The 15,340-nt window shown below is 44.5% G+C and overlaps 1 protein-coding gene across 4 annotated transcripts in view; it reads left to right on the top strand.

Moving 5' to 3' along the window:
- KAZN (kazrin, periplakin interacting protein) overlaps positions 1-15,340 on the top strand; it is a 739,264-nt gene that overhangs the window by 679,557 nt on the left and 44,367 nt on the right. For 3 of the 4 annotated variants that reach the window (XM_089688888.1, XM_089688890.1, XM_089688891.1), the window contains exon 8: positions 12,921-13,004. The exons of the other annotated variant lie outside the window; for it this stretch is intronic. In XM_089688888.1, the coding sequence (XP_089545014.1) occupies positions 12,921-13,004 (84 nt within the window). The remainder of the gene's footprint in view (positions 1-12,920; positions 13,005-15,340) is intronic. 4 annotated transcript variants of the gene reach the window in all.

Below are 15,340 nucleotides of genomic sequence, written 5' to 3'. Positions count from 1 at the left end.
CACCAGTGATTTCTCTGGATTGGAGCAGCGTGTGGCATCATGGTTGTCAGGAGGAGTAAGTATTCACTTTCTTCTTTACATGCCCATACTGTATGGACCCTTTTCATTTGGTATTTGTAACTATAAAGTGCACTTGTGTTGGGATACATACGGCAGAGAAGGAGATAAAACAAAAGTAGAAACCTTTGTTATAACTTTGTAATGTATTTTGAAGAGGAATGTAATATAATAATCTGCCCCAGACAACTGACACATACCTAACGCAACTGGATACGGTTAGGTTGGACGAGAGTAGGCCATACACATGACACTTTGAAAATGCAGGAAGACCTCCTTCTTTGGAAGACAGTGTCTACCTCCCCTATATGTCTTCTCCCTGGCATTATGTTTACTACTGAATTACAGGTTCTCTTCCAAAGTGTGAGCTCTGTAAAGCTCTCCACGCTATAGTTGGGGCAAGGCTGCACCTTGTATAGGCTCACAGAATCCTGGGTGTCCATATAGAAGCTTTAGAACAGTAAGTGTCCCCATAGTGCCCCCCTTATTCGTATTCTATGTCTTGTATTTTCATACTCTTGAAATACTGATAGACATGTTAAAAAAGTAACAACTGCTTTGTTGTTTGATCAGGATTTTCATTATCTCAATCTACATAGTATGAAACCTTGATTGTAGCTCCAGATTCTCCATCTAATGTAAGGAAGAAAGTCAAGCCATAGAGAGCTTGCTTAAAGGAAACCTATCATGAAAGAAACATGGGGACAGCTATTGCTGACTACTCCTTAAATTCCCAGTATCTGGTTGTCATCTCATTGGCTTCACTAACCTAGAACACATCTACAAATCAAGGCTTCTGATTTTTCTCCAACTGCCTGATCTGCATACTTGGCCATCAAAACAGCCAAGCAACTGGCATTTTTTAATTGGGAGATCTGCAATGGCTGCCGCTTTACCTTTCTCTCTTGATAGGGTTACTTTAAATGTCATCTCTGTGAAATGAAATGATGAACATTCTGTGGAGAGGAAGATAAATCAACAACATGGGAATCTCTTGGCCTGCAGGCAGTTAAAATGAGCGCAGGAGAGAGGGGAGGAGGTGAAGGGGGACACAAATCTAGCGGGTACGTTTGGCAACACACCGCGTTACAATCTACTACCAGTATATTTTCATTGAATTACAAGGTTATATTTTCAAGGGCAATGCATGCAGGTGGTCATATAAAATGACAGCCTGTATAGCTTGGTGGCAAAAGCAGAAATGATGTAACTTCTGGCAACCATTCAGATGAAACTCCTAGCACTGTAGTACATGTTACATATAATGAAGGCAAATGCAATGCTACTACTGGTAGCCAATATTATGTTCTCTTTATATATCGCTTGTTTAAAAAAAAAACAGCCCTTGTTATGGTAGACCTGTACATATGAATTTCAGCTTGTATAAGAACAGAGTGTACAACAAGAATTAAAGTGTTACTAAACCCCGGACTCTACATTCACTATATCTGGGCTCCCACAGTACACACAACATGGAAATGTAATTATTTCAATAAATATAAACTGCTAAATACATTTTCCCATCAGCATTATATAAAAGTCAAAAAAGCTAGTTAAAAAAAAAAAAAAGTTAAAGCTTGTAGGAGGCGTTTTCATTTTGCTCTGACTGTCCTACGAGGCTGTATGAACCCTGAACCTCTGTCTGGACAGTGCTGATTGGTCCTGTCTTGTGCTGATCACATGCACCCTCTCAAAGGTAAAAACAAAAACAAAAAAAACACTATATCAATACACACCAAACTGAGCATGCACAGAGTGACTCCTAGAGCTCTGTACTATGGCAGATGAATTGGGGACAGTAGAAGAAGGGGAGGGTCAGAGAAGACCGGATCAAACAACCTTTTTACACAATGCAAAGGATTAACCCCTTAGGTTCAACAGTGAATATAACAAAGCATGCTTTACTGCATATACAGACTGATTTTAGTGTTGTGGGTTAAGTAACAGTTTAACAAAGATTTCACAAAGCATCTAGCAGCTTCATTGAGGCCGTTTAGCTTTAGTTTGAGGAGGTTAAGCAGATCTTAATGGGAGTTCTGACTCACTTTAACCAGCTCCTGACCGCGCTATAGCCAAAAGACGACTACAGCGCGGTCAGCTAGTTCTGGGAGGGAGTCCAAGGGACGTCCTTCCAAAACCACCAACCCCCCGCAAATGCGCATGATCTGTGGTCACTGTGTCCTTTGGACACAGCTCATCACATGAATAAAGAATGGGTCAATCACAGCCACTTTTACCATGTGACCAGCTATGTTCAATCACAGTGGATCACCGGGTAAATAGAAAATGACGGTTATCGGCAGTCCTCTCCTCACGCTGACAGCGCATGAGGAGAGAAGAGACAGTAAGCAGCATTTCGCAGGAGGACATCTACACTGATCATCAGTGTCCTGTTGATCAGTGTAGCCCCATCAGTGCCACCTAACAGTGCCCATCAGTGACTCCTCGTCAGTGCCCATCAGTACCACCTAACAGTGCCCATCAGTGACTCCTCGTCAGTGCCCACCAGTACCACCTAACAGTGCCCATCAGTGACTCCTCGTCAGTGCCCACCAGTACCACCTAACAGTGCCCATCAGCGACTCCTCGTCGGTGCCCATCAGTACCACCTAACAGTGCCCATCAGTGACTCCTCGTCAGTGCCCATCCGTACCACCTAACAGTGCCCATCAGTGCCACCTATCAGTGTCAACCAGTGCCGTCTAACAGTGTCCACCAGTGCCGCTCATCAGTGCCCATCAGTTAGCCTATCAGTGCCCACCAGTGCTGCCTATCAGTGCCCATCGATGCAGTCTATCAGAGCCCATCAGTGAAGCAGAAAAATTACTTTATTTACAAAACCTTTATAACAGAAATCAAGAAACTTATTTTCAAAATTTTCGGTCTTTTATAATTTGTTTAGCAAAAAATAAAACCCCCAGCGATGATCAAATACCACCAAAAGAAAGCTCTATTTGTCTAAAAAAAAATTATAAAAATGTAGTTTGGGTGCAGTGTTGCATGACCACGTAATTGTCACTCAAAGCATGAGAGCGCTGAAAATTGGTCTGGGCAGGAAGCGGGTAAAAGTGCCCGGTAGACAAGTGGTTAAACATGCTGCTACGAGTCTTAAATAGGCTTCAATAAGCTTCCCACCCGAAGTTTGATAGAATCCTTCCAAAGCTAGATAACGGCATGTCGATGGCCTTGGAGTCGGAACTTCGTCAATCCCCATGCAGGTCTATGGGAGTTAGTGTTTCTAAAGGCAGAATGTTTTTTACTTTAATGCATTCTCTGCATTTAGGATAAAAACCTTCTGCATGCATCTTGAAGCAGGTCAAATGTAGGTCGAAAGGAGGCCAACTGCAGGACAGATTTACCTGTCGATTTGATTTAGAATTTTCTCAAAGGCATCAAAACCAATTTTATCGACCCTGCCCAAAGACCACCAGCATAGGCTCTTAAAGTGATAGTCAGCGTTCACATTAACATACTTGTTCAACCTCAAGCTTGAGCTGAAGTTTGCTTTAAAGACTTAAAAAAAATAAAGTGGCTTTTCAATATTGACCACTGGAAAGGGAAGTATATTACTTCTTTTAGGGGTGGCCTATTCCATTAAAGTGACCCAGTGGTGACGGGGACATTTCAAAGTGTCAGCCTGAGGGATTTGATTGTAAATGGGTGATTGACTGTCCCTACTGGCCAGCTCTTAGACTTCAGGCCGGAGGGCAACTTTTCCTGCAGCGTAACCCCATAGGAGCTATTTTTCTGAGAACTTAATCAGAATGTCTACTGGTGATCCATATTAACTCCGAGATAATTGGAGCTCAGTTGGTTTGTAATAAACCAGCATTGCGTGCAATTATCCTTGTAATTAGTTTGGCTCCTGATTATTTTCTACATGGCTAAAATTATGCATTTTTATGGCATTCTGTCTATTGTTCCTACTAGTTTTTTTTTTTTTTTTAACGAACTGAAATTACTGCCTTGATTTTATCTTGCCAAATGAGCTGTAGCCTGCTGTTAACTTGCCCATAGATTTTAGATGGCAGTCAGGACATTTTGCGCACTTTTTTATACGCCACAAAAGCATACTTGCAGTTTCCATCTTTGGGGAATAGCAGGTCATCAGATACTGAATATTTTCCAACCTGGCTGAAATTTTTGCAGCTTAGGAAGCCCATTGGGTAGAGATGTCATATTGGTGTGGAATACACTTGCCTTTTGGCTAGTTTGCAAGTTTGTCTTGGATGTGGCCCTAAAATGTTTTGTAATTCATTAAGAATAATCATAATTGAGCCTCAGCCATCATTTTGCTCTCTTGAAAACTGTAAATAATTACTTTGGCAGTCCAGCAAGCATACCATTGCAGTGTGTGGATGATCGTTTTCCTGCACCTTTATTTCCTACAGTCGGTGTTATCCATGTCCACGAGGTGCAAACAAATGATTGACAGCCTAATGCAGACCACCCCGCCCACATGTCTGCAGTTTTTAAGATACAACCAGAAACTGGCTATGGGAGAATAGTGGGCAGAGGAGGCTATTAATACTGCACACATGGTGTGCATTGCATGGTTATTATGTATTTGGAGGCCCTAGTACAGCCCTTGATCTAAAGTATATGTAAACCCATAATCTAATGTTACATGTTAATGTAATCTCAAGGGTCATTTTCAGTATTTTTAATTCTACACTACAAGTGGCCATTTCTGCACACATTATACAGGTATGTTCTACTGTCACCGTCAGGTTACCTGCCCTGGGAAATGCCATGTAGCCATTACTTTCACACATGTATATCCTGTACATTATGTAGATCAGTGGTTTCCAAACTGCGGCCCAGGCATTTGCTTGCCTTTATCCGGCCCTTGGGGAACTATTTCATTCACCAACACCATCAATGGTGCACAGTTCCTGCCAATGACACCAGCAATGGGGCACAGTTCTTGCCAATGACACCAGCAATGGGGCCCAATGACATTAATGGTGGGGCACAGTTCTTGCAAATTACACCAGCAATGGGGCCCAATGACATTAATGGTGGGGCACAATTCCTTCCAATGACGCCAATGATGGGGCACAGTTCCTCCCTATGACCTCAACAATGAGGTCCAATGACTCTATTGATGGGGCACACTTCCTCCCAATGATGCCAATGATGGGGCACAGTTCCTCCCTTTGACATCAACAATAGGGCCCAATGACTCTAATGATGGGGCACAACTCCTACCAATGACGCCAGTGATGGGGCACAATTCCTCCCAGTGACATCAACGATGGGACACAATTCCTCCCAATCACACCATTGATGGGACGTTATTCCTACCAATGACACCAATCATGGGGCACTATTCCTACCAATGACACCGATGATGGGGCACTATTCCTACCAATGACACCAACGATGGGGCACTATTCCTCCCAATGACATCAACAATGGGGCACAATTCCTCCCAGTCACACCAATGATGGGACACTGTTTCTACCAATGATGGGATACTATTCCTACCAATGAGACCAGTGATGGGGTATTATTCCTACCAATGACACCAACAATTGGGCATTGTTTACTCCAACTGATGCTTGGACATTTTCAACACCCGAAGACCACAGTGTGGTCCCTCTAAAGTTTGAAGGACACTAAATTGGCCCTTTGTTTAAAAAGTTTGGAGATCCCTGATGTAGATGAAAAGCCTGAGATTAACCAAAGGATGAAAAATATGAAAAAGAGTTTTTCGTTTTCTTTTAATGAAATTGACACACATGCTTTAGCAAATACAACATTATTCAGTTATGGTTAACATCTACTTTGTTGGAATTATGCAGCCCATAAATTATACAATTTTCTTTCCTTCCTCCACCATTTTTCCCATCAACACAGTCAGTGTTGAAGGGGTAATGCCTTCTGGAGTGCTATTGTGTACTTCCGGCAGGGAGCCTTCCTTGCCAGCAGAACACAATGATCACTGTTGTTGGCTAGTGATTGCATGAAAAAAACCTGAAAGGCTGGTTGTACCTTGATCGATTGATCGACTTAATTACAACCAGCCTACCCTTAGATGGATCGAATCTGGGCTGCGCCCTGCTGAACTGGCCAAGATTCAATCCATTTATGGCTGGCTTTAGTCAGAAAGTAAGTAGCTAGTGCTGGGATTACTCTGCCCAGAGTTCACTGCAAAATCTGCATTGGGGCTATCCTGTAAAATAATAGAAGTATACAACAATTTACGTATTTACTAAAATATCAGTTTATAAACCTTAAAAAAGGAACTGGTCAACTTTATTGTCATTTTTTTTTTCTATCGCCCAGAGCATGAAGTGGTTTGTGTTCACCGGTCTCATAACTCAGGGTAAAGCATGTCAAATCCCATGTAGAGTAGAGAGCTGTCATAAGACCTGTGCAGAAGCCATGTTTTCTGTTCGGTGCCCAATTTTTCCCTTACAACTCCATCTTCATGCTTATGGATTGGGAAGTCCAACAAGCTTGTATAGGTGTGATGGTCAGGTTCCCTCAAACTTTTGGCCATATAGTGCATTTCAAACAGTGTTGTATATAAGAAGCTACCCAATTCTAGTGTGTAAAATGTTTGATACTCTTATAAAATGAGTCTGATATCTGATTGGTTGCTATGGACCCATTATTCTGGCCTTTCTAGCCCCAACTGCTCAGAGTTGGCATCTCCTGGTTGCTATGAGTTACGTACCATTTCTGTCATTTGCTGTTACTTTACATTGGGTGCTGCTTTCTACTTGCAGAATTTAGCATGCATAATAAAAAGTCATTAAAAGAATCAAATTCCTATTGCTTACAGCATGGCTAAATGCCATTTTCATTTGCTTCATTGCTCGTGCTTTAGACATATCCATTTCCAGTTGAGTGTTTCAGCTGATAACTCTCTTGCCTCTAGATATTAACAACTGCATTTCTTCACACTCCTCTGCACACATCTGTGTTTTTAATAGGAAATAAATAAATGTAAAACCATGTGTTTTTGAAATGTTATTTGGGCATTCATTTTCTAAAAATATATTCAGTAAATGTGCAGTTTTAAATGGAGATTCCTTTTGGAACCCTTCCACAATAAAGGTGAAGAAGTTATTGCCTCCTGCAACCTGTACATCAACAGTTGGGCGACCACCCCCCCCCCCCCCTCTGCTCTACACAGTTCTTGGTGACTTCTTATGAGCTGACCATGCTCCTTACAACCTTGGTTATCTGGGCATACATGGGTCAGTTTTGGTTTTTTTCAATCGTTCCAGAGGACTGATCATAACAAAACCTAAACTCCATCCACAAGGTGTGATTCCTCCACTGTCCGAATACACTGATCCGCACTGCAACCGATTGGCTGCATCGCTGATCGAACAAGAATTTTCCAACAAGCCCATTAGTGAGAAGTTAATCATTAGATCGGCTACTCATGGATGGAAATGGCCATAGATGGATCAAAATTCAGCTGGCTGAAATTCGATCAATCTATGGTCAACTTCAGGTCTACCAACAACTAAGTATACAATACATTAGTGCCACCTGCTTGGCTTGGGTAGGCCTTTACATTATAGTGTTGGTACAGCTGAACTTCACTCTCTGTCAGCATTGACTATTTTTAATCTTTATGACGCTAGCATTAGTAAATAGATAGGAAAGTATGTCATATTTACTTGTTTTAAACTTTTTTTTTTTGCATTTATTCAGTTACTTCCTAGTTTCCATACCTAGGCAAATGATATCATACATCCCAGGAGTCTTCAGGAGGGGTTTCCTCAGCTAAGCACACCCTCCATCCTTTGTGCCTGAGCTAAGGGCAGATGGATTCCAAGAAGTAAATGCTACAGGAATCTTCTTCCCTTACTCCAGGTGTTTTTTTTTCAATGTGATATTTTAATTAAAGACAGCATGGAGACATGGATGGGTGAGTTTGGCTGAATATTATAATGAATTAAATAGTGTTTTTGATATGTGGTGTTCAGATGCAGTATAGTTCCATTTTAAGGTGGGCAACCCAATACACCATTGAAAAACATTGATGGGAGGTGTTTTAGGCCACATTCACACAGGTCTACTACAGTGTACGCCTGTGCAAGCCCAGTGTTTGCCCGCATGGGGCTGCACAGGTGTTTGTGCATCCCTGTCCAGGCAGTGCACATTCATGTCAGTTTGGATACCGTGGCTGCACGGACACAGCCGCTGCTTCCAGCTTGACAGCTATGAGGGTGCAGGGCCCCCATCATCTGTGCAATTGGCCCCCCAAAACCTTTCTAAGAAGCTCTGACCAATGGTTACACGCTGACGTTATGAAGTACAATGCAGGATCAGCAGTCCTGCATTGTGTGCAAGGACAACAAGGGCCCACCTACAACCTGGATCATCAGAGTGCACCCGAAGCAAGGAATATGGTAAGTATTACACCTTAATCCTCTACCCCTAGATTTATACATTTAAAGAAGAATTCCAGATATGGATTTTTTTAAACTGGTCCAGCTTGGATCAATGTAACTATGTATACAACATTCCTGGCCGATTCCTGATGCTGCTACTCCAGTGATCTCTGCTTGCTTCCACGTCTCTGGCCAAGCGGATGGCCTTGTGCATTGTGAACACAGGAGGTCAGCTGCTCAGCATGGGTACCAGTCAGAGAATGCTTTGCATTTACTGAATAAATGCAAGGTGTTCTGTGATAGGACAGAGTGGAGAGTGTGACGTCACCACCCTGCTTTTCCGCCTTGTCAAATCATAGAATGCTTTGCATTCATTCAGAAAATTCAAAGAATTCTCTGGTGCCAATGCCAAGTGGCCAACTGCTCAGCACGGGACCCAGAAGCTAGAGGAGATCATTATTAGAGATGTCTACTTCAGTGATTTGCAGCTTCTAGGGGCATCGGCCAGGTATGGTATATAAAGTACATAGTTGCATTCATCCCAGCTGGATCGATGCAACTATGTATAAAATATCCATACCTGGAATTCTTCTTTAACCCTTGCAGTGGGGAGTGTAATTGATGGAGTTTGGTAGCAGGTAGTGCACTCAGCTGAGAACCATGTTTGGAGCCTCTGAGAGTGATGTTGAAGGAAGAGCATATCCTCAAAATGGTTCAGACGGCATACAGCAGTCACATTGAGCCGTTGTACAGCGGTGGTGTAAGCCAACATGTGGTCATCCTGTGATTGTTTTTCTTGTACTTCTTAAACTGAACATTTAGTATTTTTAGAAAATGGCTGCCCCCAAATAATTGTTGTTGGGATATTTGAGAAAGAGAAAAGTTTTATAACCTCATTCAACCAATTATACTTGAACATGCCTTCCTGGAAATTTTACTGAATGCATCCTCTATTTTTGAAGACAGTCTTATCAGTATGGTGGAGGTTGGTCATACTGGAGGCACATAGCATGGGAACACAGCCCACTTGTCTAGGCCTGTTGTTTCATCCAGCACTGTTTGAGTCATTGGTAACCTGTTGTTCTGAGAACACCTTATTCCACCCCTGTGTTTCTGCTGGCCAGGAGTTCTCAGCCCAATTTGACGTTATGCAGGCACAGTACTCAAAATTTTGCACATCCCCAATCATCTGAGACTGTAGGGGCTGTGATTTTATATGCCCTGGGAGCATCACATTCAAATAATCTGTGGCCTTAATATATAAAAATGACTTGTTTGACCTTTCTTATTGCAGCATTTTGGAGTAATGAGAAACGCAATTTCTGCGGAATGAAGGTTGCATTGTACAAAATAAGCAAAAGGCTGCGGAGAAGCATTATAAAAGCCCTGCTCAGTCTGTTTATAGGATATTGCTGCAGCATGTCTTCAGTTTGATTTTATTGAAGTTGTCCTCTAAGGTACCTAGAAAAAAATCAGATTGTTCACTGTGCAAACTATTCTAATGCGGTCATGCAAGAAACTTCAGTCCTCATGTACCCCCAACAGGCCATGTTTTGGGAACTTCCCTTAAATAACATGGCTGTCCTAAATACAAAGGCATTGACATTGTTTTAATGAAATGGGTCTCCAATCTTTTCAGTGAGGACCATATTTAATATTTCACAAGTATATGCAGGCTGAAAAAAAAATCCCTTTTTTTGCCTCAGAATCCCTCCCCCCTTTCCCATCAGAAGACCCCCCCCCCCCATCCATTTCCCATCAAAAGTCCCCCTCCTCCCCCCTTGCCCTATACATTAGGAGTCCCCGCTTCTTTTCCCTTCAGAAATCCCCCTCCCCTTTACAGGAGAGGCCCCCCTCCCCTTTACAGGAGAGGCCCCCCTGCCCTTTGCAGGAGAGGCCCCCCTGCCCTTTGCAGGAGTGGCCCCCCTGCCCTTTACAGGAGTGGCCCCCCTGCCCTTTACAGGAGTGGCCCCCCTGCCCTTTACAGGAGTGGCCCCCCTGCCCTTTACAGGAGTGGCCCCCCTGCCCTTTACAGGAGTGGCCCCCCTGCCCTTTACAGGAGTGGCCCCCCTGCCCTTTACAGGAGTGGCCCCCCTGCCCTTTACAGGAGTGGCCCCCCTGCCCTTTACAGGAGTGGCCCCCCTGCCCTTTACAGGAGTGGCCCCCCTGCCCTTTACAGGAGTGGCCCCCCTGCCCTTTACAGGAGTGGCCCCCCTGCCCTTTACAGGAGTGGCCCCCCTGCCCTTTACAGGAGTGGCCCCCCTGCCCTTTACAGGAGTGGCCCCCCTGCCCTTTACAGGAGTGGCCCCCCTGCCCTTTACAGGAGTGGCCCCCCTGCCCTTTACAGGAGTGGCCCCCCTGCCCTTTACAGGAGTGGCCCCCCTGCCCTTTACAGGAGTGGCCCCCCTGCCCTTTACAGGAGTGGCCCCCCTGCCCTTTACAGGAGTGGCCCCCCTGCCCTTTACAGGAGTGGCCCCCCTGCCCTTTACAGGAGTGGCCCCCCTGCCCTTTACAGGAGTGGCCCCCCTGCCCTTTACAGGAGTGGCCCCCCTGCCCTTTACAGGAGTGGCCCCCCTGCCCTTTACAGGAGTGGCCCCCCTGCCCTTTACAGGAGTGGCCCCCCTGCCCTTTACAGGAGTGGCCCCCCTGCCCTTTACAGGAGTGGCCCCCCTGCCCTTTACAGGAGTGGCCCCCCTGCCCTTTACAGGAGTGGCCCCCCTGCCCTTTACAGGAGTGGCCCCCCTGCCCTTTACAGGAGTGGCCCCCCTGCCCTTTACAGGAGTGGCCCCCCTGCCCTTTACAGGAGTGGCCCCCCTGCCCTTTACAGGAGTGGCCCCCCTGCCCTTTACAGGAGTGGCCCCCCTGCCCTTTACAGGAGTGGCCCCCCTGCCCTTTACAGGAGTGGCCCCCCTGCCCTTTACAGGAGTGGCCCCCCTGCCCTTTACAGGAGTGGCCCCCCTGCCCTTTACAGGAGTGGCCCCCCTGCCCTTTACAGGAGTGGCCCCCCTGCCCTTTACAGGAGTGGCCCCCCTGCCCTTTACAGGAGTGGCCCCCCTGCCCTTTACAGGAGTGGCCCCCCTGCCCTTTACAGGAGTGGCCCCCCTGCCCTTTACAGGAGAGGCCCCCCTGCCCTTTACAGGAGAGGCCCCCCTGCCCTTTACAGGAGAGGCCCCCCTGCCCTTTACAGGAGAGGCCCCCCTGCCCTTTACAGGAGAGGCCCCCCTGCCCTTTACAGGAGAGGCCCCCCTGCCCTTTCCCATCAAAAGTCCCCCTCCCCCCCCCTCCCCCAACACATTATGAGTCCGCCCTCCCGCTTTGCACGAGGAGTCCGCCCTCCCGCTTTACACGAGGAGTCCGCCCTCCCGCTTTACACGAGGAGTCCGCCCTCCCCCGTTACACGAGGAGTCCCCCCTTCATTAGACGCCCCCATCACATCAGAGCCCCTCATCACATCAGTTTGGGGGGGTTTGTTGCTGTGAACTGTTAAGTATTGTAGCGGGTTAGATGTCGTAGGTGGGAGACCCACCTACGACATCTACACGAGAAGTCCGCCCTCCCCCTTTACACGAGAAGTCCGCCCTCCCCCTTTACACGAGAAGTCCGCCCTCCCCCTTTACACGAGAAGTCCGCCCTCCCCCTTTACACGAGAAGTCCCCCCTTCATTAGACGCCCCCATCACATCAGAGCCCCTGTTTACATCCAAAGCCCCTCATCACATCAGTTGGGGGGGTTTGTTGCTGTGAACCGTTAAGTATTGTAGCAGATTAGATGTCGTAGGTGGGAGACCCTTGTTTTGAAGGATAAGTGCAGCAGGGTCCGGAGGGGTGTCCAGGATATTTGGCGTTAGCTCCCCTTTGAATTTTTCATAAAAATGTAACTTACCCTTTAAAGCTCCTGTGCAAGGAGAAGGACATGCTGAAAACATGACCTGTGTGAGGGTACTTGTGGACTGAGGTTGGGAGCCACTGGCATTGGCAATAATGAAGAAAATCACACCCGAGCATTAGGACCTTCACCTTAGGGCTAGAAGAATTTCTGTGATTCTCTGCTGCAGACCTTCATATCAGATGAGAGGTAATATATATCAAGAAATGATGAAATACTTTCAAGATGGGTACCTTTTAAGTCAATAAATCTGGGAGATGATGTACAGATATGGCAGTATTGGACAATGGGAATGGACATGTTCAGATACAATTTCAGGGAGGCACGTCAAAGTCAAGGGCACGGATTCACCAAGATGTTGAAGAACAAGGCATGCTAAAATGACATGCCCTGTTTGGCCAGTTTAGCATGCCTGAAGTGCTCCTGGCAGCTTGATGAATGACGTCCCATATACAAAACGAATGAGAAGGTTGGCATCCCCTCTATTTATGACGTATTTCTTACTCATCATTTTCCTGGCACTGCTTTTCCATGTCTCTCTCCTCTCCCGTCCTTTTTTGTGGCTCACTATAAAAGATATTCTAGTTAGTCTGTCATGCTTGTGACCTGTTTCTTCAGATTACAAAGCGTGTTGCTCAGAGAAGGGAATACCGCGTTTTTGATCACTACATTGAAAAGGAGCCCTCCACAAGAGGGATAGCGGTAAGACCCAAGTTCTTAGGGGCAAAGACACCTCTTCTGTTGTGTTTTTTTTTCTTTCTTTTTCAATCCCTATTTTCAGTACCACCTTTTCATTTTTTCTCCTTTTCATTTTGATTACTTTATATCATTTGATCAGTCTGCACCTCTGTTATGGCTAACCAGCACACCTTATTTTCTGAACGGCACAATTCTTAACGCACTGGTGATAATCGAAGGATCTGCAATGAGGGTTGTACCTGGGGAGATGTGTCTACAGATGCCAGAACCTGATGGGGACAAGTGTCTACAGAACCCGGGGAGATGTGTCTACAGATGCATGATGGGGAGAAGTCCCAGCAATGCAAGGCTCTCTTATCATTTATACATCTCTGTATGAATGCAGGAAGAATAAATGTGTTCTTCACAAAATCTGGTAATTGTTCCGGGAGATCTGAGGGACCCCTTTCATCAAGATTGCAACCTAGTACCTTCAAACTGAAATGGTATTGGGCTATTTTGTCTCCAGGTTGAATGTCTTACAGAATAGAGTGAATCCAGAAAATAAAAAAAATATTTATTTCCTATGCTGTGGCCTTAATGCTTTAACGATTATCTTCAGCTCCATCTAGTGGCCATAATGCAGTATTTTCCTGATTCACTCAATGAAGATCATTCAATCTGGAGAGAAAATAGCCTAAGAACGTTTGGTCCTTGGCAAAATGGAGGTGATATTTCGTCGTCGAAATCTGCGAGAGAAGCCAGAATGCAATTCAACCTGCCAACAATAAGGCAAAACTCAAAAAACTATTTTGTTAGTCATTAGCCATGAATGAATGTTTAAGAAAAAGTCAGCTGGCATCTGTAAAAGCATACCCTTACCTACAGCCCTGAATGTTGGCATTATTTTATTATGTGATATGTTACTTTTCATGTCTAATGTAATCTTTACCTTGACAGTATGATATGTAGCTGATGTGTTGCATTCTCATTAACGTCAGGTCATGATATCAGATTGGTTTCTCTACTGTGTGTGAACGGAATTTATTTATTTTTGTTATTTTTTGACATGTGATCACAATTTATGGTAAGCTTCTTGTATTATAATGGAACAAGTTATAGTGACTGTTGCCTAATTTAACCACTTTGCCTTTGAGGGCCGGTTCACACTACAGAAACGCTGTCCAGATGCATTTTTGCATGCACGTTTCTGACATGTTTTCGGTGGGTTCTGTGCATTTTTGACGCATTTTTAGCGTGTTCCAGTGTGGGTTTTTTTTTATGCATTCCAGCTCATTTTTTTCCCTTTTTCTTCAATTTAAATAGGTACATGTGTGTTTTTGGTGTGTTTTGGTGCATTTTTGATGCGTTTTACCATGTTCCAGTATAGTTCTGTGCAGAAAAAATGCAGCATATTCTACTTTTTTTTTTTTTTTTTTTCTGCATCCAGAACGAACTGCAAGCACTGATGTGAACACTGGCAACCATATAACCTACTTTCTGTGCAGTTTGGATGAGGAAAAAATGCAACTGAAGTGCATGTAGTGTGAACTGGCCTTCACACCCCCTATGGACCAGAGCAATTTTTACATTTGTTTTAAATTTGAATCTGCACTCCGGCTGCACTGGACATACTTGACAGGCATAATGGAAAGCAATGCTCTTTCACATGTCATGCGAATTGGATGCATCTCAAAATGCTTCCAATTTTCATACGTGTGAACCGGCATCATGTGTGAAATGTGTAAATTGTGGACCTGTTTATTTGCCAATAACTTTGTCATTACTAAAGGTAACAAGGTAATACATATACTGTTTCTTTGGGGTTTTTTTAAGGACAAGCAATGATTTTTTTTCATGATATTGTCTTGCAACAATTTTTTTTTTCTTGCAATCCTTCGTGAATACAATGCAATAAAACACACTTTTTTTTAGCACTGTAAGTTTAAAAGTAAATAGTGTTACTGGACGTAAAATGTGCCCATTTTATTCTGCAACTTGTCCTGTTTAAAATGACACTAAAAATATGATCCTGATACAAAGCATTGCTAAGTTATTTACAAATGAAATAGTGTTTTTTGTTTTGTGTGGATTCACACATGCGAATTGAAGCTCAGTTTTCACAGCTAACTGTACACCGTTACAGGTCAGTTTTACATCAGGATCAGGTCAGGCTTTTATCCGGTTCACAACTGATGGCATGTGCGATTCAGAGGCATTCCCATGGAAGTCAATGGGCCTGAATTTGCTCTTGAACCGGGCCGCACTGATCAGATAACTGACAAGACTCTGTTTCCGTTCATCTTGAATCTGCACTTCGGCTGCATTGGACGTATGTGAACAGGCACAATAGAACGCAA

This window comes from Staurois parvus, unplaced genomic scaffold (genome assembly GCF_062004578.1).
Source record: "Staurois parvus isolate SC_StPar_1 unplaced genomic scaffold, SC_StPar_1.0 ptg000458l, whole genome shotgun sequence".
Lineage (NCBI taxonomy): Eukaryota > Metazoa > Chordata > Amphibia > Anura > Ranidae > Staurois > Staurois parvus.
This window is presented reverse-complemented; position numbering and strand designations above follow the sequence as displayed.